At 35.4% G+C, this 26,645-nt stretch overlaps 1 protein-coding gene across 1 annotated transcript in view; it reads left to right on the forward strand.

Moving 5' to 3' along the window:
- DNAH12 (dynein axonemal heavy chain 12) overlaps positions 1-26,645 on the forward strand; it is a gene marked incomplete at its 5' end in the record, with an annotated part of 113,007 nt that overhangs the window by 75,367 nt on the left and 10,995 nt on the right. The window contains 20 exons of the mRNA XM_083356625.1: positions 886-1,062; positions 1,287-1,418; positions 2,363-2,452; positions 3,437-3,577; positions 5,339-5,580; positions 8,491-8,638; positions 9,169-9,314; positions 10,632-10,846; positions 12,485-12,677; positions 13,302-13,494; positions 15,727-15,899; positions 16,329-16,469; positions 17,454-17,612; positions 18,793-18,937; positions 20,173-20,323; positions 22,773-23,026; positions 23,411-23,551; positions 24,678-24,815; positions 25,212-25,445; positions 25,771-25,959. Coding sequence (XP_083212751.1) covers positions 886-1,062; positions 1,287-1,418; positions 2,363-2,452; positions 3,437-3,577; positions 5,339-5,580; positions 8,491-8,638; positions 9,169-9,314; positions 10,632-10,846; positions 12,485-12,677; positions 13,302-13,494; positions 15,727-15,899; positions 16,329-16,469; positions 17,454-17,612; positions 18,793-18,937; positions 20,173-20,323; positions 22,773-23,026; positions 23,411-23,551; positions 24,678-24,815; positions 25,212-25,445; positions 25,771-25,959 — 3,402 coding nt within the window. The remainder of the gene's footprint in view (positions 1-885; positions 1,063-1,286; positions 1,419-2,362; positions 2,453-3,436; positions 3,578-5,338; positions 5,581-8,490; positions 8,639-9,168; positions 9,315-10,631; positions 10,847-12,484; positions 12,678-13,301; positions 13,495-15,726; positions 15,900-16,328; positions 16,470-17,453; positions 17,613-18,792; positions 18,938-20,172; positions 20,324-22,772; positions 23,027-23,410; positions 23,552-24,677; positions 24,816-25,211; positions 25,446-25,770; positions 25,960-26,645) is intronic.

A 26,645-nucleotide genomic window follows, 5' to 3' on the forward strand; every position in this document is an offset into this window, starting at 1 on the left:
AGCAAATACTGTGTTTGCTAAACAAATCAATTTTTCCCAATGAGTATGTTTTTGCTGGAAAATGCCAGAAACTGGCAAAAAATATCACAAATTGCAGTACGTGACCAAGTATCAAAATCTGATCATGGGTTGTGTGGGGGTTGTAAGTAGCTTTTGAAAGGTTTGTTGTAACTTCAGATGGTTGTTAAGCAACAGGTGGTAAGTGAAGGACTACCTGTAATAAAAGTCTGTACTTTCCTAATAGAGTGTCATGGCTGCATCTCTCCTATCCAAGCTTCATACCCTGACAGCCAAATATTAGCAATGGGTGGGGGAGAACAGGAGAGGGAAAGATTGGACTGTAAGGAAGAAGAAGGGGGGGGGGGTGAATGGAAGCCTAGCTAAGCCTTGTGAGAAGTTTCAGCCAGCCAAGGTCAACTGTTGATATGCAGAGCTGGGAATCGACCTGTTTCCTAAACCACGTACAAGCATCAAATTGGACATTTACAGATAACTGGGCATGGCTGGGGGGGGGTGAGGGGAGAAGAGGAAAAGTTACTTTGTATTGTTTGCATGGGAAAACCTCAGATTCAGCATAAGCTACTTCCGTAACCACCTAAATGTCAGTATACTCTTGGCAAAAACAAATGGCCAAGAGTCTTTCTTTGCTAGATGTCCGAGTGGGACAGTTGACATGGATGTTCATATATTTGACAGAGGCATGCTTTCAAAAAACATCAATACAAGAAGTCACAGACAATAATTCTAGTGGCAATCATTAATTTTATGCAGAGCTTAATTTTTTTATACTGACATTTGGTCTAACTAATTGAATGCATGACTCTAATGGATTGTGCACCTTTTTCATTATTATTGTTTATTTATTACTTTACCTTCACTCTCTAGATCATTGAGAAGGAATCTGCTGAGGTTGAAGCAAAAAGCAAAACTGTAAAAATAGATGAGGAGCTTGCTACAGAAAAAGCAGCCGAAGCTCAGGCACTGAAAAATGAATGTGAGAGTGACCTTGCTGAAGCAATTCCAGCACTAGAGGCAGCATTGGCTGCACTTGACACCCTGAAGGCAAGTTAGTGATAGTAAGAGTTTATGAAAGAAACCTAAATAGAGAGACTTGCTTGGAATAGCATTCTTTTGATCATTGTTTGATTGAAGGAGCATTCTATCACTTACTCCATCCAGAAGATCAAAGTTTAGTCCTTGATCTTTTTCAAATAAGAACAGGTAGCAGATCTGTTTAAATATGTAACATTTTGGAAACTACAACTTGACAATATATAATATTTTAGCCTGCAGATATTACAATTGTAAAATCTATGAAGAATCCACCTTCTGGAGTTAAACTGGTTATGGCTGCCATTTGTGTCATGAAGGATATCAAACCGGAAAAAATTGCTGATCCTTCTGGAATTGGAGGCAAGGTAAAGTAATTGAAGCAAAGCAAAATGCTTTTAGTGGCAAAACCCATTTTAATAAACAGGAAACATATACCTAGACCTAAATAAAATATAACTGCGGGTATGGTAAAGTTGCTTTATCAATACTTCATCTTCATGAAAATTGTCTTAGTTTTCATCATGAAATGAGAAAGTGCAGGGAACAGTAAATTGGATTATTGGTTCCATAAATACATTGTTAGCAAAGCATTTCTATCTTGATATGAAGAATGGCTAGGAATGTGGAAGTGGAGTTTATAAGAAGACCGAGAAAATAAGATTGCTTGACAGTTGAAATTTATGTGACAGACTAGTGGATTTTTCAGTTTTTTAATTCAATAGTTTGTTTCTAATAGCGGTGTAAAAAGAGATAATAGAGGAAAAATCCACATTTTAGTGAAAAACAGGGAAACAAACTATGGCTTTATTTCATATGTTAATAGTTTACATGGGAGGATTATAATGATGAAGCTCAACATTTTTCAAACATGTAAGATGGATTCATTTTCATACATATAGTGTGCAGAGAGTTGGGTTGTGTAGAGCTTTGGAGTTAAAGACATATCTTCAGATCCATAAGATGCCTCTTATGTAGCATCTCTCAGCAATCCATAAAGCAGCACTGTTGTTTCCTAGAAACCACAGCTGCCACAAACATGAAAAGTCTTGTTTGCTTAAGAAATTGCCAACAGGTGTTAGCTGTGTACCCATGTATACGCTAAAAAACCTTTATGTCTTTGAGTCTGAAGTGCAAATTTACAGTCGGCTATATATAGCCAGTGATAGTTGTTTTCTTCTGTACAAATTATTTTCTGCTCCCTCTTATTGAATATCCTTCAAATTATACATTCATTAGAAAGCCCTCTGCATTTTCCCATTTTCTCATTACCTTTACAAATATTTAATATAATTCTTTAACTTTCTTTTAGATTTTAGACTACTGGGGACCTAGCAAAAAACTTTTAGGTGAAATGAATTTCCTTAAAGATTTGAGAGAATATGACAAGGATAACATTCCAGTAAGTCTTTGTATCTTTCAAAAATAATAAATTGTGATTCAATTAGAGTGAACACAATAGACTCTGTCTCTTGTCTTGTCTTTAAAAGCCAGCATTTTTTTTAAATGGAAGAATGACATTCACATGTTAGTCATGTGAGAATAATAATTGTAAGCCCTTTCTTATTTCCATTGAGCTAGGGCACAAACAAGGCCCAACCACATTTTTTTAACCACATGCTCATGATCTTGCCTTGTTTTCATGCCTGGTTCATATCTGGGGGTAGCTTAAAGTCACTGCTACATGTTCTACCCTTTAAGTAATGTGTTCTCATTTAAGCAGGCAGCAAGCTATAATAATTTTTCTGTGGCTGCAGTGATTCTTCACTGACCATTTAGTCTCTGGTGCAGATGACTCCTAGGGATGGATTAGCCCAGCATCTACTGGCCACTTTAGATTGATGTTGGCCTCTGTCCTTCCATTCAGTTCTTGGGCATTGTTTCCAACATACATTGCAGTTTGGGGAGCAAATGAGGCTGGTTCTTTCTGAACTGATCTGTTGATATTAGCAGATTGTTAGACTTCTTTTGAGCATGGTTTAGCACTATTTCAGAATAGGGCAAAAACACTGCCCAGAAGTTGATAGTCTCCTGTTGAATACATCTGTGCAAATTATCCCATGCCAAACCAGAGCCATCTGGCATCTGTCAGAACTTGCCATCTCCTTAAAGCTCCAATCCAAGCCCTATTCTACACTGAGAGTGATCTCTAAATGTTTTCCTATCAGCTGATGACAGGAGAGGAGAGAAACAAACCAGAGGAATCCATCAATTTCTGTCATAAATATGCCCAGGGCAAGATAGGGATCACAGGCAGAGGGAGCAAATCGTAGCTTGATTATAAAAGCTACCCAGTAATACATGATTAATAATAGTCAAATGATTTAGAGAATTGTTAACTGTTGAATCCTGTATTTCAGATGTAAGTAATGCGTGTTTCACATAGGTATCAGTGATGCAGAAGATTCGTGCGGAATATCTAACTAATCCTGAATTTGATCCTCCCAAAGTGGCTAAAGCATCTTCTGCAGCAGAAGGGTTATGTAAATGGATTATGGCAATGGAGGTTTATGATCGAGTAGCAAAGGTATTATTAATTTTTTTTCTTTTAATATTGAAAATATGATTGCTCCCAGTCAGATTCCCTTGGTATGCTCTTGCATCACAAATACAATTTTTGGATGTACACTGCTTTTGAATATGGAAGTTCAGTATATCTTACTATAATTATTACATTAGTTTAGCATAAGATATGTAGTATAAACCTCTAGTCCATAATTCTGCCAGTCATTTTAGTCATATACTAGTAACAGTGTAATAGAGTGTAAGATCCCTGAAAAAAAATCTATGTGTACAAATCAGCAGTAAGAAATCTCATGATAATGTCTTAACAGGAAAATAGTCTTCTGCAGCAATCTATCCGAACAGTACAGTGTTAGAAAATAATTCTACATTGCAAATAAGAAGAGATCTAGAAGGAAGTACTTAATATTAATCAGAATAGAACTGGAAAGGACCTTGGAGGTCTTCTAGTCCAACCCCCTACTCAAGCAGGAGACCCTATATCATTTCAGACAGTTGACTGTCCAGTGTTTTCTTAAAAATCTCCAGTGATGAAGCACCTACAACTTTTAAAGGCAAGCTGTTCCACTGGGTAATTGTTCTCACTATTAGGAAGTTTCTCCTTAATTCCAGGTTGCTTTTCTATTTGATTAGTTTCCATCCATTGTTTCTTGTCTTGCCTTCTGGTGCTTTGGAAAATACGTTGATCCCATCTGACAGTCTGTCAAATATGGGAATACTGCTATCATGTTACCCCTAGTCCTTCTTTTCTCTAGATTAGCCATACCCAATTCCTGCAACCATTCTTCATATGTTTTAGTCTCCAGGCCCTTAATCATCTTAGTTGCTCTTCTTTTCACTTTTTCCAAAATCTCAACACATTTTTTGTAACTTGGTGACCAAAACTGGATGCAGTATTCCAGGTGTGGTCTTACTAAGGATTTATAAAACAGTACTAATACATCACATGATTTCAATTCTATGCCTCTATTTATAGAACCAAGAACTGTATTACCTTTTTTGGCTGCTGTCGTACACTGTTTCATGTTTAAGTGATCATCTAGGATTCCAAGGTCCCTCTCACAGTTAAGGTTTTTGAGCCATGTTTCGCCTAATTTGGACTTGTACCTTTGGTTAATTTCTGCCTAGGTGTAAAACCTTGCTTTTCTCCACATTAAATTTCCTGTTGTTAGATAGGAGCCATCGTTCAAGTCTGTCAAGATCTTTTTGGATCCTGAGCTTGTCTTCTGGGTGTTGGCTATTCCCGCCAGCTTAGTGTCATCTGCAAATTTGATGAGTTTCCCTTCTATTCCCTCATCTAAGTCATTTTTGAAGGTATTGAAGAGTACTGGGCCTAAGACGGAACCTTGTGGTACCCCATTGCTTACTTCCCTCCATGTAGATATATGTATGTGAATCAACATATATATGTGAACCAACATATATGTCAACCAATATATATATGTCAACCAACAACCAATTTGCCAAACACATTTGATTCCAAGTGTCTATTGTGTTAAGTCATTTGTATTCTGATTCCATTTAGCTATTGCTAGAACTGTGGCAATGACATTTTGCTTTAATTGAAAGTTCTCAGTCATTTTCAAGATCAACTCTTTTTGCATCATAATAATCCAATTGGGAGGTTGCTGAAGAATGGAACAATTTGGCCTAAGTGTACTGAAGAATAGGCAATCTTGTTATATTTAATCATTTTAAAAATTCTTCTGTTTTTGTTTTTAAAATCATAATTATATAATAATTATATAATAATCTAAATTTATAGGTGGTTGCTCCAAAGAAAGCCCGCTTAGCAGAAGCCCAGCAGTCATTAGCACAGACTATGGCATTATTAAATCAGAAGAGAGCTGAACTTAAAGCTGTTGAAGATCGTTTGGAAGCATTGCAAGAAACCTTCATTGAGAAAACTGAAGAAAAAGCTCGCTTAGAATTCCAAGTGGATCTGTGCGCTAAAAAGCTAGAAAGAGCAGAAAAGCTGATTGGAGGACTTGGCGGAGAAAAATCAAGGTCAGAGAAAATACTTTGTTCTCATTTTAGCAAAACCATTATAAAGAAGAGAATACATACTTTTCAGCGATACTTAAGTGTAATCAACATTGAAAGGGTTTGCATACTATTTACTAGTTTTTAAAACTTTTTTACAACCTGGAAAAAATGATAAAATTACAAGTTATTGATAAATTGTTTGTTTTAAATTGATTTTGTGCTGCTATATGGGGCTATTTTCATGTTTTATGATATCTACATAATAAAAGGTTTATTTTGAGCTCTAGTTGTTTTATTGTTTGTATATTCTAGACAGACTCTCAGTGGTTAACATATAAAATCTATAAAATAATAACAATCCTTCTGCAAAGGAAATAGAACATGTCCTTTTCCTTTTTTTGTAATATATTATATTGATTTTTTAAAAACATAAATCACTGGTGAACAGTGTGTTACAATCACTAACAATTGATTTCTACAATCCATAATCCACATAATAGTTTTAGTTGATTTCCTCTTTTCCCAAAATATCCTTTTTTGCAAACATTGAGTTAATACAATTCTTATTGTTTTGATAGATAATAATTAAATATATATTTTCCCAATAGTCCTAAAAATAATAATCGCATCAATATATTTATTTTCTATCCAATCATTCTGGTTGCCTTATCATAGATCCTGTTACAGTCCTTATTTTAATTTGTTTCTCCCACCAAATTCTAGATATTCTTACTGATTAAAATTTTCTCAAAAATTAATTACATTTAAGAATTTAACTTTATTTTTCCATATGAACCATCTCACACTTTTACATTTCTTAACAAACAGATAAAACAGTAGGAAAAAAGAAAGAAAAGCAAGAGTAAAGAAGCATAAAAAATAACATACTTCTTAAAATATACATATCATTCCTGAGCTAATATGTATTTATTTCCTAAATTTCTTATTCTTTTAAACCATAATTAAAAATACGTTTAATCTTTAAACATTCCATTTAATACATCTAGTCATCTAGTCCTTTAACTCTTATTCAAAACACTTTTTACCCATTATAATTTTCTCAAACTCAATCACATTTAAATATCTAAAATATTTCCTTTATCTAAGTTATTTCAACCTTTTTATATTACTCATATCAAGAAAGAGAACAAAAAAAGGAAAACAGCATACTGTATTATATTTAGAGAATTCATCCCTCTTAGAGTGACATATATATTCCAAAACCTTTCTATTTCTTTAACCATATTCAAACAAATGTTTCTTTTTTAAGTAGTATTCTCTCTGGTAAGTCCCATCATCTATTTTCTTAGTTTCCATTTTAGTCTTTTTCTTTTGCCCAGTGTCTTTCTTAATCAATGTATTTTGCTGAATCAGAAAGTTTTTCCGTATGTTCATAAATGTTGCTGTAGATATAAAAAGTAAATCTGGATGAGTGTTTTTGTACGGGACTTCTGCCTTTCCATGTTTGTTGGAAAATCTTTTTCTTTTTCTTTCTCTCCGCTTCTCTTATCATTTCCTTTCTCTCCAATGTTCCTGATATCTCTACAGTCCATTTTATCCAATCTATTTTCTTGTCCTCAGATTTATTTTGTAGTCTTAAGGGATAAGTTGTTTTTTCCAATTCTTGTGAATTTTTTCCCCACTAGGATTAAATCATGTTTCCTTGTTTTGTTAAGTTCCATCTTTAAGTCTCTATTCTCAATTCTATATCCATTTATCTGTTTTATCTGCTCCTTCTCTGTTGTTTTCTGGGAATTTTTGTTGTCGTAGAATTAATTTGGAAATAGATTGATTTATATTTTCAAAGTTGTTTTGGATTTCTTCGTGGTTTAAAGTCATTGTTGTTTGAATTAGTTGCAGTATATCTCTCCTCCTGTGAAGTATTTGTTTTCTTGATATGTTCTTTCTACATGTCACTGATCCATGATAGCCAAGAATTTGAGTTTTCCTCTTCCTTTTTTTTCTCTGCAAATAGCTTTAGAATCCCAATTAGATAGATATTTGTAATCTAAATAGTTCAAAAAAGATTTTTTTCTGAAATTTATAATTCTCTTTGTCTACAGCCCAGATTATTGTCTTTTTTTGTCACAGCTGTTCTTTGTTGTTAAAGCTTTGAAGGTCACAGACACAGATTAGCTTTTTCCAGATTTTGCCAAGTCTTATATTAAAGTCACAGCTGTCATAGTCTTCATCTGCCACTAGGTGTCAGCAACTATTTGTTTTTCAATTTCCAAAATGAACAATTATCTTTAAAATGAGAATCTTAACCATTCAAACAATTTTAGATTTATTCAGATTTAAGTTTTAAGTTTCAGGTTTTATATTTATTTCACTTCCATATATTTTGATCCTCCATAAAAAGATTAATTCGCCAGTTCCTTTAGTATAAGGGTAGGGCAGAAATCCCCCTCCTTCCCTTTCGGAGGTATTTTACTTCTTGGGGATCTTTTCCAGGAAATTAAATGTAAAATAGCAAAAGAAGATCGAATTCCTCACCCAGTTTCAAGCACACTGTTGTGCTGGTTAGTGCTTTTGGACTTTGGTTGCTAATAGCTTGGGCTGGTTGATGCAATACAGCCAGCCTTTGTCCTGTCAGGTTAGAAGGCTTTCCCCAAGTCAAACAGAATGGCTGCCGCCGTTCTAGAATCGCTGGAGCAACCTTCTTTCTTCATCACCTCTCTGGGGCGACTTAGACCCATTTAGGGTCCCCTGGCAGGGCGAAATTATCCGTAAGGGTGCAGAGAATCTGCAAGCCCGCGACCGGTCACTACCGTGCAAAACCAGAAGTCTCCAACATGTCCTTTTCCTGATAGCTCTTTCTCAGACACATAATTATTTTTAACAACTCTGATATAACAGGAAATAAAAATAAACCCTAGTAAACTATCCAATATGTCACTTTGGTTAATCTGCTTATCTTTTCTCCCTTAGATGGTCTCATGCTGCAGATGATCTTCAGAATACTTACGATAATTTGACAGGAGATGTTCTGGTATCAGCAGGAGTGATAGCTTACCTTGGTGCTTTTACTGCTGGATTTCGACAAGAATGTACTAAAGAGTGGAGCAAACTCTGTCAGGTAGTATTAGTCTACTGCTCTATTTCTAGAATACACATAGACTTCTTCTAACAATAACTCTGTCAAAATAGATCATATATATCTTGTTATTAGCATGATGGAAATAATTTTAACATGCATTATGATTTTTAATACTATACATCATAATGGCAACAATAGTTAAATCCAGTGGTGGGATTCAGATATGTGAACAACCGGTTCTCTCTGTGAATGCCGGCTCTGGAAGTCCATTCTGGGCCTGGGCAAAAAAAAATTAGCTACCAGTTCTGCTGAAGTGGTGTGAACTGGCTGAATCCCACCACTGGTTAAATCTGTATTTAAAATAGTATAGAAGAGTCTAAAAGTGAAATGCTTTTCTAAATCTTGCTTTAAGTATAGGAACTTTTCCTGGTATTGCCTATTAACCTTTCCTATGTAATTTCTCTTGACTCTTAAAAATGAGATTAAATTCAACATGACCTATGTTAATACTATATGTACACATGTTTAATAATAATGAATATCAATGCAAACTTCGTCTGTGCCTACAGGTAAAAAATATTCCTTGTTCTGAAAGCTTCTCTCTAAGCAAGACCCTTGGTGATGCAATAAAAATTAGAGCCTGGAATATTGCAGGTCTTCCAACAGATCAGTTTTCCATAGATAATGGTGTGATTGTTGACAATTCTAGACGTTGGTAAGTAACTAGCATTATTTAAAAATTAGGTTATTGAAGCATTCATATTGATAGTTTTAAAGCTCTGGTTATGTTTTTTTCTGTTTTCTATATGTATTGTTGCATCTTAATTATTTTATGCCCACCAAATTGTCCTTAAGGCAATTGAGGAAGGTAAAGATATATAGATAGTTAGATGCAAATACATACTTATCTATATAAAATTTTAAGTAGTACTTCAGGATAGGGAACGGTCTGATTTTTTTTTCTTTGCTATAAAAAGATAAATGAGAGCTAGTTTGGTGTTGTGGTTAAGTCACTAGCTGGAAATCAGGAGACTAGTTCTAGTCTTCTCTTAGGCATGAAGCCACTTGGTAACTTTGGATCAGTCATTCACTCTGAATTACAGAGACTCATTCAAGCAGTTGCCAGGAGTCAAGACTGACTTGAAGGCATATTTACCTATCCAAAACAATAGCTGACTGAGGTAATAAATTTGCAGTACTGAGTACATTTTTTAACTATAATGAAATCATACTATACTATTTAATATTATTTAAGTATATATAACAGCTAAAGTGCAAAGTGCGGCGGCACGGACACTCTTGGGAGCCTCCCGATACTCCCATATCACACCTCTCCTCCGTGCGCTGCACTGGCTTCCGGTTGCCTTCCGTGTGAAGTTCAAGGTGCTAACAATGACATTCAAAGCCCTACATGGCATGGGTCTGGACTACCTACGGGAGCACCTTCTGCCGATGTCAGCACCCCACCGTCCTGTGCGCTCCCACAGAGAGGGCCTCCTCAGGGTGCCACCGCTCAAGGAATGTCGGCTGGTGGCCCCCAGGGGGAGGGCATTCTCAGTGGGTGCGCCAGCCCTCTGGAACACCTTACCTACCGAAATCCGGATGGCCCCTGACCTCCGTACCTTCCGTCGCGACTTAAAAACTTTCCTGTTCCAGCAGGCTGGCCTGGCATGATAGCGTTAATTGGGGTCCCAGTTTGTGTTCATTAGTGTTTCTTATTATTTTATTGTTCGGTCTGTATACCTTCCTTCCTCTGTACACCGCCCCGAGTCCCTCGGGAGAAGGGCGGTTTATAAAAACTAATAAATAAATAAATAAAGTATAATCCTTGATTATTGATTCAGTGATATCAGTATACATTATTTTGTGAAATTCATTGATGGTTGTTGGCACCTTTCTATCAATTTTCAAACTCATCTCCTAGGACAAATGTTTATTATTAAACTTTTTTTAAAAAAAATAGTACTAAAACAATTTTTGAGCTTTTAAACTGAAATCATTAAAATCATTAATATTTTGCGCTATTTTGTAGGCCATTAATGATTGATCCCCAAGGTCAAGCAAATAAATGGATAAAACATTCTGAGAAAGAGAACAGACTGAGTGTCATAAAATTTACTGACTCAGACTACATGAGAACTCTAGAAAACTGCATTCAGTTTGGAACTCCTCTTCTGCTTGAAAATGTCGGAGAAGAGATAGATCCTTCCTTGGAACCTTTGCTACTTAGGCAAACTTTTAAACAAGGTACTAGAAATAATAAAAGCTATTAAAATTCAAAGGAAATGTTTACTGTTTTTAAATAGTCCATTACACTGTTTCATGTGTTTCTTTTTATTCCTCAAATATTGCTGCCTAGTAACAGATGAAGGTAATGCAGTTTTTTTAGTACTGTTATTTTTATTTTATAACCAAATTTGCATGCATTGCAGATTTAAATCCAAGAACCTTAATCTGCTGTTATTTAGTAAGAGCCATGTTGCATGTAAAAAAATTGATTAATAATTTCTTGTCTGTTTTTGCTTTCCAACATTCAGGCAAAGGGAGTTGGAAAATAAAAGCAGATAATCTGTTTCCTTGTAAGGACGATAGAATGTCCATTATAAGTAGGACTTTGATAGGTCCATTTATTTGGGCTTCTATAGAACTCTTCTCTTCCATTCAGCTTTTATTGTTTGTTCAATTTGTTTAGTTTTTCTATCAGGTTACAGAAAAGTCTGTGCTAAAAAGATATGAAATTATGGGCTAAGCATAGATTAGTAAATATATAATCTGTTGCTTCCAAAGAGGCAGAAGAGCAGAGTCATTTCAATCAGAATAGTTCAGGATGCTTTTTCTCTCCTGTATGTAGGCATAAACTTTCAGAGAAATTGTATGCATGCTAGCTAAAGAGATGAAACTATTGGGTTTCTATACTAGGCTTCAACATTATTCAAAAGGCAGTAAAGTGAGTTTTAATAATGTGTGAATAAAAAAGAAAGAAATTGGAGTTAAAATAACATTAACAGATATCTCTGATAACTCTAATTCCTAGCTTTAATGGTCCCCAACATTTACCCTCTGAAATTTGAACACATGGGGATTGCATGTGTTGCAATGTGTTGCAATATCTTCAATGCAGATATTCCCATGGTATGAATAGAAGGCAATTAAATCCAGGAAGGGACCAATAGTGTTAGCAAGACAAATCTAAATAAGTACAAAGGTTTATTTTATTTGGATGGTGGTGACAAAGATGTGCCAGGGATTAATTGAATGGAAGAGGGAGTGTCATGAGTGTTAGGCATATGATGATAGCTAACAATGAGGTACAAGATTATCACAGAAGCAGGTGATGACTTACTTGACGAAAATGCAAGAGTAAGTGTTGCAAATAATAAACCTAATGTAGATGTTCCCAAATTTTCCTGATTCACAGGGCTTCTAGCAGTTTCCACACAATGCACTGTGATGTGCTAGGACCAAGTTTGGGATTTTCAGGCCTAAGAAATAAAATCAAAGGGGACAAGAAAAAAAAAACACAACATGAATTTCTTATTAACTTTCAGTTTGTAACATTTTGCTGACTTGAGCAAGCACAGATCTATCTACATTTGGGGTCTTCATGGATGTCTCTATTAGCAACCTTGGGACTTCAATTCTATTCTTTTATTTTCTTTTTTTATTTTAAAATGCTATTTTAAGACTAGTTGTGCAGGAGAGAAATGGAACCAGTGTTACATGAATCCAAGGGTATCCCAAACTATCATTGAACGTGATATCTGAATAGTTATAGTCTCTTTAACTATCATATGTGTAATTTATTTTACATTATTAAACTGCTAAACATGCTGCCAGTTAAAGGCTGTTGCTGTAGAAAACAAATACTTTTTTCTTTAACACTAGGGGGCATGGATTGCATTCGACTTGGTGAAACAGTAATTGAATATTCTTTTGATTTCAAATTTTATATTACCACCAAATTAAGGAATCCACATTACTTACCTGAATTAGCAACAAAGGTTTCTTTGCTAAATTTCATGATTACTCCAGAAGGACTAGAAGATCAACTTTTAGGCATTGTTGTTGCCAAGGAAAGGTAAGTGTTTGAGCTTTCCTCAGGAAATTTAATTCATAAATAAAATTCCATTTCATTCTAATTCAGGAAAGAATTGTTGAACATGCATGCATACATATAAGTATATACATGAACATATGCACATGCATGGGTAATTAATAGGTACAGACTTTTCAGAGAGACCAAATTTAATTTTTTTAATTAAAAAAATAAGGGAAGTGGGTATTAACATAAGCTGAAGTGTGCATTCTTCTTGTACAATAATAAGTATGAGGTAGTAGAAGAAATCTTTGTCAATGTTCTGTATTTGGAATACTAAGGTGATTGGAAGCAGCAGACTGCAATGTATTGAAGCTGTGATAATATGTCCCTTGCAATTGCCTGTATGCCAGTATGGAGCCTGCCCTAACTTTGATAGCTTGATTGAACTAAATGACATATGAAAGTACATGCACGAGTCTACTAATAATTTTACAGAATCATTTAATCCAATAATGAAGATCAAAAGAGAATATTTTACATTGTATAATTTTTTTAAAAAAATATTTAAACATAATTGTGGCCAACAAACCTGACATAAAAAAACACAAAAGAATCTGAAAAACAAAACAACCCACTAACAAAAAAGGGTATTTGTCATTTTAGGCCAGAATTAGAGGAAGAACGAAATGCTCTTATCCTTCAGTCAGCTGCCAATAAGAAACAACTAAAAGATATAGAAAATAAAATTTTAGAAACACTGCAGTCTTCTGAAGGTAATATTTTAGAAGATGAAAGTGCAATTACTATCTTGGACTCGGCAAAATTAATGTCTAATGAAATTACAAAGAAGCAGCAGGTAAGCAACTTCAGATTTCACAATATTTATTTATTTATTTATTTTGACTTCTATACCGCCCTATTCCCGTAGGACTCAGGGCGGTTTACAGGGCAATTAAAACCATACAATACAAAAGTTAAAATAAATTTAAAACAAGTAATTAAATTTAAGCCCAAAAATTAAAACTTTAAAACCCAATTAAAAACCCCTCAGTCTAGGCCAGACACCTCAAAGAGCCAAGTTTTAAGGTTCTGGCGGAACAAACGGAGGTCGGGGGCAGTCCTAAGTTCCAAAGGAAGTTGGTTCCAAAGGGCAGGCGCACCCACAGAGAAGGCCCTCTCTCTGGGAGTCACCCGCCGGCAGTCCTTCACCGGCGGTACCCTAAGAAGGCCCTCCCTGCAGGAACGCACAGGACAATGGGGAGTTGATGCTGGCAGCAGGTGTTCCCTCAAATAATCCGGACCCAAGCCATTTAGGGCTTTATAGGTCATCACCAGCACCTTGAATCTCACCCGGAGGGCAACTGGAAGCCATAATAGCTATAAATAATTGTTAATGTGTTGATCCCAAAGCCAAACATACCCCTAGAGGTGCACAGCAATGCTGTAATAACAGTAGCATTCTGTGTGCGATTAAGCTAGCCAGTCATCTAAAATTATGGCACCAGCCATATCACTTGCACCAGCTGGCCAATTTATATTTTGTTTATCTTAATCTGCTCTATTTCTCTGTCCTTTCCCATAGGGTTATAATATATGGGCTGCAAAATCAGATGATCAGTAAATATTCCCAAGACTTTCTATAGTTCAGATATGATAATTAGCCTCTTGCTATCTTATGGCGGACAATAAGTCTGTATAGTAGCCAGGAACACTGCTCTGGTGGGAAGAAAGTGGGAAGGGTCAAAGAAATGATGACAACAGAAGCAAACTTTCAAGCCTGTTTTCTTTTTCTTGTTGGCCAAACTGTGTGTGTCTGTCTGTGTGTTAGTGTCTGTGTGCGCATGTGTGCTCACTCTCACACGTGCATAGGAGATATGGAGGTGAGCAACAGAATAATTTGTGTATACAGAAAATAAATGTGTGTGATGAGGAGAGTGCTGTCTTTTCTTTTGTTATTTTTGCTCTCACATTGGGTCACTGGGTCCCTTGTTTAGGGTATTTCAGTTATCACTCCATCTGCAATAATTAGGGAAGTATTTTGTGGCACACTGATTATTATTTGAAATTATATATGCTGGTAATTTTTCCCATGGAGATCCAGTTTGGTGTAGTGGTTAAGGCACCAGGCTAAAAACTGTGGGATCATGAATTCTAGTTCTGCCGTGGGCTCAACTGCGTGACTCCAGTCAGGGTCTCTTAACCTTAGCCAAACCACTTCTGAAAAATCTTGCCAAGAAAAATGCAGTGACTAGTCCAGGCAGTCTTTAAGAATCAGATATGTAAGGGGGGAAAAACATCAATGCTTGGAATCAAGCATAAGGGACTTATAAAGCTCAACACACAAGAAAAGTCAGCCTTTAAAAACCTCAGAATTTTAATATGCATCAAAAGTTTTCCTCCAACATGTCTCTTCTCTATCCCTACTTATTGAACTGGACTCTATCCTTACTGCTAATATGAACATTTCAACTAATAGGGTGTTTGTGGAAAATTGTATTGGAATTGTCATTCCAAAAATTTGCAATGTGCTGTCACATTATTAACTTGGATAATGGAAGGAAAGAAAAGATGGAAGGATGAAAAAACATTTTGTTTTGAATCTACTGTCACTGCTATGCTTTCCCAATTACAAGCACCTACTAAAAGGAAGTGTTTTTAGGAGTCAGGGAAGCTGCTTTTCTGAAAAACAATGCTTTTCTGAAAAGAATATCTAAGTGGTTGTCCACCTCTGTTTAAATAGTTTTCCTCTTTGGTTGAACTGCTTTTTATCTTTGAACTATCTCTTTGGCTTTTAACCTTAAGCTTCAAAAGATACTGATGTAATCAGATTTACAAATATGCTAGCATAAAATACCGTAGTCTAAAACGTGTGTAATATACTGGAAAGATTTCAGCTTTCTCTGACTTCTCACTCTTTGTGGGTATTCATGTTTTATACAAACACACAAATCTAATTATAGGACTTGCCTCCAGCTAATAAATAGGGCGCTGGTGATTGTGATGGTATAATGCAAGAAACACTGGTAAGAAAAGGCTTTGTTCGATGCTTAGGTTTTATGTCAATAACTATGAAATGTATTTTCTTTAGATTGCAGAAAAAACTGAAATTAAAATAGCACAGTCTCGAGAAGGCTACAGACCCATTGCAAAGCATTCGTCTGTATTGTTTTTTAGTATTGCTGATCTGGCTAATATAGACCCAATGTACCAATATTCTCTCAGTTGGTTTGTAAACCTTTATATCAACTCTATTCATGACAGGTAAGCAGTAATTGCGTTCGAGTATTTAATTTTTCAGAATATACCTGTTTTAAACCTATTTATAGTTTTAAGTACATTTTTTTCTGAAAATGGTAGTTTTTCTCTTTGTATGCAAACATTTATAATCTGTAAACCACCAGATTTGCTTTATAGGGGATGTGCTGGTCCAGCACAGGGGAAATGGGCAGTATAAAAAATTAATTAAAAACCATTTCAAGTTGTAGATAAATATAGCCCCAGAAGTTCTTAAGAACTCAAGAATTTTTTCTCCCTCTTTTTTTGTTTTTCTTTTATTTTGTAATTACATAAGCCTACTCAGGTGCACATATTGTCAATATTGCAATATGTTCCATTTAAATCAATATATGAATATGTATCTTTTATTTATTGGGTATGCACTTTCTAAATATGTTTTTCTATTTTTAATAGCAACAAGTCTAAAATTTTGGAAAAAAGGCTACGATATCTAAATGACCATTTCACATACAACTTGTATTGCAATGTTTGTCGCTCCCTGTTTGAGAAGGATAAGTTGCTGTTTTCATTTTTACTCTGCTGTAATCTTCTGATGTAAGAGGCTCTAGAATTTTTTAATATAAAGAGAATGTTGATTATTTATCTCATAGCATCTTAAATATTAGGAAACATTGTATTTCTAGTAGTAGCATGTTTGTTACTTGCAAATCACAGATGCAAAGAAGGTGTTAAAATGCCTCTGCATAACAGAACAAATTGAATTGGGATTCAATTGAGATGGGGTTTAGTAATTCAGTCCCATTAATTATTTTATGAAATATATCATTTATCCAAATATTTACTGTTCTACTTTCTTCTACCTTCTGTAGGACTTCTTGAAGACCTTTTGCTTCTCCTCCAAGAAGCTTCTTCAGTTCTAATTAACTGGTGGGAAAGGAAGGATTTATACTCTTTTCAGTTATCCCGTCTTTAACACTTTGACAGTCATTGAAGCCACCTGGAAATTAATGATACAAGTAGTCCTCAACTTACAATCACAATTGAGCCCAAAATTTCTGTTGCTAAGCGAAACATTGTTAAGTGAATTTACCCCATTTTACAACCTTTCTTGCCACAGTTATTAAGTGAATCACTGGAGTTGTTAAATTAGTAACACAGTTGTTAAATAAATCTGGCTACCCAATTGACTTTGCTTGTCAGAAGTTGACAAAAGGTGATCACATGACCTTGGGACACTGTGACCTTCATAAATATGAACCAGCTGCCAAGCATCCGAATTTTGATCATGTGACCATGGGAATAGATGCTGCAACAGTTATAAGTGTGAAAAACAGTCATAAGTCATTTTTTTCAGTGCTGTTGTAATTTTGATTGGTCATAAATGAATGGTTGTAAGTTGAGGACTACCTATAGTGAAATTTAAACAATTATGGGTAGTGAATTCTGGATACTCAGTAATTTCTAGTTAATATATACATAGATATATACAAAAAGTTTGTTTTAAAGTCTCAGTTGCATTTTAAGCTAAAATAATAGTGTGTTTCTTAAATTGTGCTTGGTTGTTGTTTTTTAAAACAGGGCTAGGAAAGAAATTGAATATCAGGAGTTTATGTTTTTATTAACTGGAGGGGTTGGTCTCAAGAGCAAATTCAAGAACCCTGATCCATCTTGGTTACAAGATAAAAGTTGGGACGAAATATGTCGTGCAAGTGATATGTCTGCTTTTAAAGGATTACGGTACAATAGCAACTCTTTTATAATTGTTTTTGGGGGAGGGATAAGCATTTTTTAATGTAGAAGTTATGGTATGTTTTGTGCAAATCAACATGCAAAGAGTGTAGCTTTGCTTTGTATCTCACCCAGATTCGACTCTGAGATTTCAATAAAACAATTGTTATTCACTGTCTTTGCTGAAAAAAATGTAAAATGGATTTGAGGCCTTCACAAAATGTCAGTTTTGCCAGAAACCACTTGAGGACTTCTCTTTCATCTATTATATCCCTTTTTACTTTTTAATTCTCTCATCTTCCTCTCTCCAATTTCTCAAAGCTTTCTGCCTCTTCTTTTCTAGACAGTGTACAGTTTACTCTTTACTTCCATCCTCCCAATGCAGCAATGTGGTATTTCTTCACAAAAAAGGTGGGCAATCTGTGGCCTTGCATGCTATATTGTTGTAGAAAGAAGAGACTCACACAAGCTCTTCAGGAAAGGAAAGGTTTATTGCGCAGGTTCAGAAGGCTTAAACAAAGCAAAAGGTCTGAACCCCGAAGGGCTCATGAACAGACATATTTATACACCTCTAATTCCTAGTTATACATTGTTATACATTGTTCCTTATATGGTTACATCCTGCACATTCTTATCAGAAGACAGTTTGCATAAGACAGTTGCAGGGGAATACGTGCAGCTACGCTTACAGGATTATGGCTATCCCAATCAACATCTACCTTAAGGACAAGACTATGTTTGCTTAAACAAGGACTTTAGTACATTCCTCTTTAACATGAAGGCTTCAAATCCATTTTAGGAGCTCCTGAAATATAACTAACTTACATATGATACAGAATGTTATTATTAAATAACAGTTTTAAATAACAGTTTTTATAAATAATTGGTCCACTCAGCAGAAATTGAAAAACAGAATATAATAACCCCTCTCCAATGCCAATGACACTACTCTACCAGGAAAAAACCCAATAAGAAAATAAAGTACTAATGGAAGAACCCAATCATTTTGGAAGCATGGTGGCAAAGAGATTTTAAATTATACTATTCTCAAAATAAACTTAGAAGATATACCATTACTTGCCAAACGAACTGGGCCTCACCACTCTTACTCTAGAAGAACATCTAGAAGAGTTTTTATTCTTATATAAAATTGCAATCTAAATCTTTCAAGTTTATTTTATTGTTGTAGGAATCATGTGACTTCACAACCCAATGAATGGCGTAGTATTTATGACAGTAAAGAACCACAGACTGTTCCTTTACCCAAACCGTGGAATACGGACTTAAATGAAATAAAGAAAATGATTGTTCTCCGATGCTTGAGACCTGACAAGGTAAAGATGATTTATGTAACATAATTTCTATTGGCAGTTAATTAAGTAGCTGTCATTTGAGTTCCTAAATATAATTCCATTTATTTACAGTATGTCTATCTTGCATTTTTTAAATGTAAGCATTCAAAACAGCTAACAATACAAATACAAAATGCAAAAAATAATCCTCTAGCCAATGTAAAATCTCAGAAGTGCCAATAGCATTTCAACAAATGCACTGAATAAGAAAATGCTTTAGCTGACTAAGCTACCAAGAAGCCATCTTTTTCTTTTATTTTTAATCCCATTTATATCCTGCCCTTCTCCGAAGACTCAGGGCGGCTTACAATCTAAAGCACAAATCAATGTGCTTAGCAATAGCCTTCATTCTATGTATATGCCTGCTTATTAGGGCTTTCGCGGCCCCCCCCAGCGGCATTATTACAAAGTCAGCTTATTGCCCCCAACAATCTGGGTCCTCATTTTACCTACCTCGTAAGGATAGAAGGCTGAGTCAACCTTGAGCCTGGTGGGATGCGAACCTGCACTAATTGCAGGCAGCTGGTGTTACTTAAGGAGGCATTAGCCCACTGCTCCACCAAGGTTTTAGCAGAATTTCTTCACAATTGAATTGCTTCAATGTTGTTAAAGACTATTCAAAATCAGGTTTAGTTTTGATACTGATAGCTGACCAAAAAGGGATCCCATTAATTTGCAAAGTGTCAAAGAAGTCAAAGAATCATTTTCAAGTTGAATTCAAAGAGAAACTGAACTTCTTTATTATACCCAGTGATAAAAGTTAATTACAAAAATGTTAGATTGTCATGCATCACAGATAAGCAAATGTGAAATCAACTACACATTTTCTTTCTAAAAATTGAAGCATTAAGCAAATGTACTAGCACACCTGTTTCCTTCCAACATTACATGCACTATATATTGAAAGAAAATCTTCTGGTTTTAGTTATTTAACTTTTTAATTCAAGATTGTTCAAATCACATTTCATTTTAAAATAAGAAAGAAAGGAAATAGTATTACTGCTTATAAAACTAACAGTTTAAAAATATGTAGAAAAAACAAACCTGCCAACATATAAGCTTTTGGATCATTGCAACAATTTGCCACAGTGTTTAGATTTGTTTGAATTATTACATATTTCAATTATTAAATATTTACCAGTTAAACTGCCTTGAAATAAAAACTGTATAATTTACAGCAAATCCTATACTATGCTCACCATTTAATTTGAAAACAGATTACACCGGCTATAACAACCTTTGTGACTGATAAACTTGGAAAGAAATTTGTTGAGCCCCCTCCTTTTGATCTAACAAAAAGTTACTTAGATTCAAATTCTTCAATCCCTTTAATCTTTGTGCTGTCTCCTGGAGCAGATCCTATGGCAAGTAAGTTCACTCATTATACTTGGGTTTTTTTTCCTTACAAAAGCTTCTTTTAGTTTGGGGGTTTTTTTATGTGAAGTTTCTGAATATCTTTCAAATATAGCATTTTGTAATTCAACTTTTGGTTTATCGTTCATAAAATTGAGTTTGTGTTTTATGTTAATATAAAACCTGTTATGGTTCCGATAGATGAGACCAGAAGAAAATAATAACTCTGAGGCAATTGCATTCCTCAAAGAATACTTTTAATGCTACATAGTATCGGCACAGTCAAAGGTGAAACCAAGACTGAAGTCTCCCTCCCCACAAGGCTACAAAATAACAAGTTGAATTTCCCACCCTTATAATATATCATAAATCACAATCCCCAGTTATCTACTTTGGTGGGCTTTCTAACGGAAACTCCAGCCTTCCAAAACCTAGATAGCTTGACCTTGGTTCCCACAAGAAAGTATTTGTTATGACTAAACTAAGAGAACACATCTCCCTTTTCCCATTGCTGTGGCAACTGAAAATGAGCCGAAGATGGCTGTAGCCAGGATCATTTGAAGGTTTGACTAAAACCATTAAAAGATACTATATAGAGAAAATACATTTTCAAAACATTCCTAGGAATGGGGAAATTGAGAGTTGGGGAGACAAATGCCCTTTATTTTGCTATCCTGTTTGTTTTATTTGCAACCTTCATTTATTTTTGTTTGTGACTCTTGTAAAATAAATAGCCAGCACAAAACAAAATTTAAATCTATTATGTATTACTGATGCATTAGCCAGAGGAAGAAAGGAGGAAGGGAGTAATCCTCTGGAAGCAATTGATAATGATCAGATGTTCTGCTCTATAAGCAGATATATGTCAGGACATATATGTTACGTTGGGCAGATAAGTGGTTTTGGGGTCCTCCTGAATTTGCAGCTTCTGCTGAAATAGGAAACAGAAGTTATGGCCAAGAAAAATTTTTCACAGCTTTGGTATAGTTGAAACCTTCCTGAACCAGAATCTGAGCAAGGATAGCTCAAACTTTTATCACCTCTCATTTGGATTACTTCAATTTGTTGCATATCTGGCTGCCTTAAAGTTAGTTTGAAACTACAACTGATGGAGGATGCAGTTGCTGACCAACAAACCAGTAAAGTCTGCTATAGCAGAATAACATTCAACTTGCATGAACTGCATTGGGTATCAGTGGGTTTTCTAGCCCCAATTTAAGATGCTGTTTTTCAGCTGTAATGCTCTTTGTGACTTGGGTATTCTACATCGGCATTCCCCAATCTTTTTGGCATCAGAGAACTGTTTCATAGAATGGGTCCCCAACCCCCGGGCCGTGGACCATACCGGGCTGCGGCATGCCAGCAACCGGTCCGCACAAACAAACAAAGCCCCATCTGCAGGATGCAGGCAGCACACAAAACCATGCACTCTTCAGTCCACAGAAAAACCTCTCCTCACGGAACCGGTCCCTGGTGCCCAAAAGGTTGAGGACCTCTGTCATAGAAGACAATTTTTCCATGGACCCAAGGGAGGGGGATGGTTTCAGTTTCATTCGCTTGCCCGCTGCTCATCTCCATCTGTGTTTCCCAGTTCCTAACAGGCTGCGGGCCAGTATTGGTCTGTGGCCTGGGGGTTGGGGACTCCTGGTCTACATCTTTGGGGCTGCTTGCTTCAAATTGAATTTGCAAGCCAAGAGAGATGCTGCAGATTCTTTCCCAGAAAATGTTGAAGGGGCAAGAATCCAAAAGTAGAGTTTCTTGATTCTATCCTCTTCACTCTGGAATTACTTTTTCTCAGATGTTGGCTTTTTCCTCATTATCTTCTTAAAAAATAATAAAAACAGTGATTTTCCAAATAAGTTTTAGAAGGGATTGTGGACTGATAGTAGTTTACTCAGGAGATCTGTGGGCTGAAAGATCAGAAATACTGTAACCTAGTATTTATTGTACAGATTTATGATGCCTCTATGTTTTGGTTTTTATGTTGAATATTTTCTTGTAAGCCACCTGGAATTGTTTGATGGGATGATATGCATATATGCATAAATAAATAAATGTTATTTTGTAAATGTCACTATTCACTATTATCTTTTCATGAGCTAAAGAGATGAGATGTGACTCAGCCTCAGAAGTTTCAGATATTATGAGCAGAAGTAACACTAGGAGATATTACATATAATATACTAACAATGTAACTATCTTTTCTGATGGTGTAAACATACACATTAAACATATTTCCAAATTATAAAGATGCAGTTATTTGTGTCTTGGTGTATGTAAATTGCCACATATTAATCAATTCATTTGCCGCCTGAAACCTACAAATGAAATGTAGATATTTATCAAATCTGATTCTGAATACAGTGCCTGGATAAACTAAAAGGCATGACTTACAAATAGTTTTAGATGTGTGCTCTATAATTAACTTCAGACAAATATTAATGTATTACTGTTTTCATGCCAGGTCTTTTAAAATTTGCAAATGACAAAAATATGATTGGAAGTAAATTTCAGTCCATCTCTTTGGGACAAGGGCAAGGACCAATAGCAACAAAAATGATTAGAGAAGGAATGGAGGAAGGGACCTGGGTTTGTTTACAAAACTGCCATCTTGCTGTTTCCTGGATGCCAATGCTGGAGAAAATCTGTGAAGAGTTTAACAGTGAAACTTGCCATTCCTCTTTCAGACTCTGGCTGACTAGTTATCCATCACCCAAGGTATTCCAAATATGAAATGTATCTGAGTATTTATAAAAGAAATTGTATTCTATAGTAAATATCTTTCACGGCTATCATCAGATAGTCCCAAAAATGTTTTCTGCAACTCATCATGGCTTATAATGCTGCTTTTTTACTTAGAGAAGGAAAGATTAGATGAGTTTTTTTGCCTTAGTGGTATCCATGCTATGTGCAGCATTTCCTGCTAATTGTCTTGACAGTGCTGGAACCTCATGGTTTAATTGATTGGTTGATTCATTGATTGATGTAAAGACACAAAAAACACCACAAACAATATTTTTAAAAGGTAGTGTATGCTGAATAATTCAAAAGAATGTTAGCAAACTTTACTGTTAGTAAAGTTACCATGCTCCCTTTGCCTAGTTTCCAGTCACCATTCTTCAGAACGGTGTGAAGATGACAAATGAACCTCCTACCGGCCTCCGGCTGAATTTACTTCAGTCTTTCCTCTCTGATCCGCTTTCTGATCCTGACTTTTTTGCTGGGTGTCCTGGAAAGGAGCAGGTAACTTTCTTCATAAAAATTGGTAATGAGATAATTAATTAGCAAAATTACACAGTTTTGCTCACCAAGTATTAAAGTGTAGCTTTAAAGCATGGGCCTCTATTTAAGGTGCTGGTACTTACCTTTAAAGCCCTACATGGCCTAGGCCCGGGTTATTTGCAGGACCATCTGCTGCCGGGAACGATTTCCCATCGCCCAGTGCGCTCACACAGAGAGGGCCTCCTCAGGGTGCCGTCGGCTATACAATGTCGGTTGGCGACCCCCAGGGGGAGGGCCTTCTCTGTGGGTGCACCTGCCCTGTGGAACCAACTCCCCCTTGAGCTTCGTATGGCCCCGGATCTCTGGTCCTTTCGCCGTGACCTCAAAACTTTCCTTTTTCATCAGGCTGACCTGGATTGACGATGGGTTTTTAAAATGTTTTAATTTTTAATTGTTTAGTTAATTTTTGGGGGCTGTTATTTAATCTTCTTTTAACTTTTGTATTGCTGTTTTTATTGTTGTTAGCCTCCCTGAGTCCTTTGGAAGATAGGGCGGCATATAAGTCCAATAAATAAATAAATAAATAAATAAATAAATAAATAAATAAATAAATAAATAAATAAATAAACAAACAAACAAATAAATAAATAAATAATAAAAGACTTTTGTATTCCCTGGCCTTTTTATAAAATCTTTACTCCACATAATTGCTGATATCTCCCTGTTTTGTTATCTTTTTCCTCTGCCACAATTTCAAAACTTTTGTATCCATCAGTAACATAATCCTACAAAACTGTTAACTTCAAGGAGGCTAAGTTCTCCATCCTTGTATAATGCCTGTAAGGAAGAGTCTGTCATCCAATCAATATATTAAAATAAATGCTCTGTGTGGGCTGCCTAGCGAGGCAGCACTTGGGCAGGTGGCAAGCCTCTGAAAGGATGCAGAGTAATATAAGATTTTGGTCCTGAATAAAATGAACTGATAGGAAAAGGCAACTCATTGGAGTTAGTGACAATATCACTATATCACCAAAACAACTTTTGAATGTTATTATCAGGCACGAGTTTTCTAGATACAGAATTTTTCATTTGTGTTTGCCTTGTCTTATTTCCATCTGGGTTAACTGAGTGTTTTTCCCTTTAAAAGAGATGGGAGAAGCTGCTGTTTGGAGTTTGCTTTTTTCATGCCCTAGTACAGGAGAGAAAAAAATTTGGGCCTCTGGGATGGAATATTCCCTATGGATTTAATGAATCAGACTTGCGAATCAGTGTCAGACAATTGCAGGTAAGTCTCTTCATTGTTTCCTCCAATATTTACCCAAGGTTGTATCAAAAAGTTCATAAGCTGATATTTGAGTAGACTCTACTACTCTACTACTCAGATATGCACCAAGCTATCAGTCTGTATTTTGTGCCTAATATTTCCTTACTAAAGGAAGCTAAAAAAACCTAGTAAACTTGCTTAAAACATGAGCTATTCTGTTAAATATATTAATATTAATGTGTTTTTTCCATGTTTCTTTGATGTGCTTTGAAGTAGGCATTCCAGAACCCTGCTGGGAAAAATAGTCCAGTCTTGAAATATTTATACTCTTTTAACAGATAAAAACCTTTCGAGAAGTTTAGAGAACACCTGAATATTGTTGTTGTCCTCTGCTGTGTATTTTGTTTACAATTTCAGTTGTTTATAAATGAGTATGAACACATCCCATTTGAAGCAATAACTTACCTTACGGGTGAGTGCAACTATGGAGGAAGAGTGACAGATGACTGGGATAGACGTCTACTACTGACTATGCTTGCTGACTTTTACAACCCAGATATAGTGGAGAATTCACATTATACGTTTTCTCCTAGTGGCAACTATTATGCTCCCCCAAGGGGCAATTATGATGATTACATTGAATTTATTAAGGTATGATTTTATGTACAGGGTTCATACTTTTAAAAAGATTTAGCAAGCTAAATTCATCTTGAGCACATATCTGTCTATAGACAACTGTAATATATTATATTTATAGAAAATAGTGCCAAATGAAATCCAAATAAAAAAATATCAATGTTAAGTATGATGAATTCCAGTATAGTATTGGTTTGAGTAGATTTTCTTTTTTAATGCTAGAAGAAAGATCTCTGCTGATTATCTGCAGAGCTATTCAATTTTCTGATGATCTACTAAACTAATTGATTAGATTAATATTTCCTCAGTCCTAAATAATTAATTCTGTCTTATTATCTAGAATCTTCCTGTTAGTCAGCAACCAGAAGTGTTTGGGCTGCATGATAATGTAGATATATCAAAGGATCTCCAGCAAACAAAAATCACTTTTGAATCCCTTCTGCTGACACAAGGAGGAAGCAATCAAGGAGGGTCTAAAAGTGGTGGTGACAGCACTTTATATGAAATTGCAGATGACATCCTTAACAAGGTAATATGAACTGAAATAAAACTATAACTGCTTCAGAATTATTTTTCTGCTGTTAGTCTAATCTAGTCTAATCTAGTCTAATCTATATTGTTTAAAGTTCTCAATTATTAAAGTATAAAAACTTCATACTAACGAAGATACATATTGTGAAAGCTATAACTTTTCCAGTTGCAACATGTTCTGAACACTGAATGATCAGAAAGAATAAATGAAGAAAAAATGCTTTTGAATTAAAGTGCTGCAGAAAATTGTTAAGAACACCATGAATTGATCATTCAATTGATAAAGCAAGGCCAGATTGTTCCCTTGAAGCCCAAGTAATGAAACTAGAACTGAAGATTTTTACACATAATGTAAAAGCAAAAATCACCAGAGTAGACTTGAAAAAATCAAAAGCAGGCAAAAACGAAGCTGTCAGAAGGTAAATTGATTGGCATTATCTCTAACACCAGAATGAGCTTACAAAAACTCATCAAAATTACTGACATGCAATCCAGGAGAGGGAATGTTTTTCCAGATCACAAAAAATGTCAGAAGCAACTGAACAAACAACAGATTTTACACAGGAGGAGGAGATCCAAAGCCCAGAATGATAGAATTTAGTGCAACCTTATGAGCATACTGAAAAAAACAAATACATTTGCACTATTCAGATGACCCTGACAGCACAGGTAAACCTCCAGGTG

The sequence above is a fragment of the Vipera ursinii genome (genome assembly GCF_947247035.1).
Source record: "Vipera ursinii genome assembly, chromosome: 2".
NCBI classification, from domain to species: Eukaryota; Metazoa; Chordata; class Lepidosauria; order Squamata; family Viperidae; genus Vipera; species Vipera ursinii.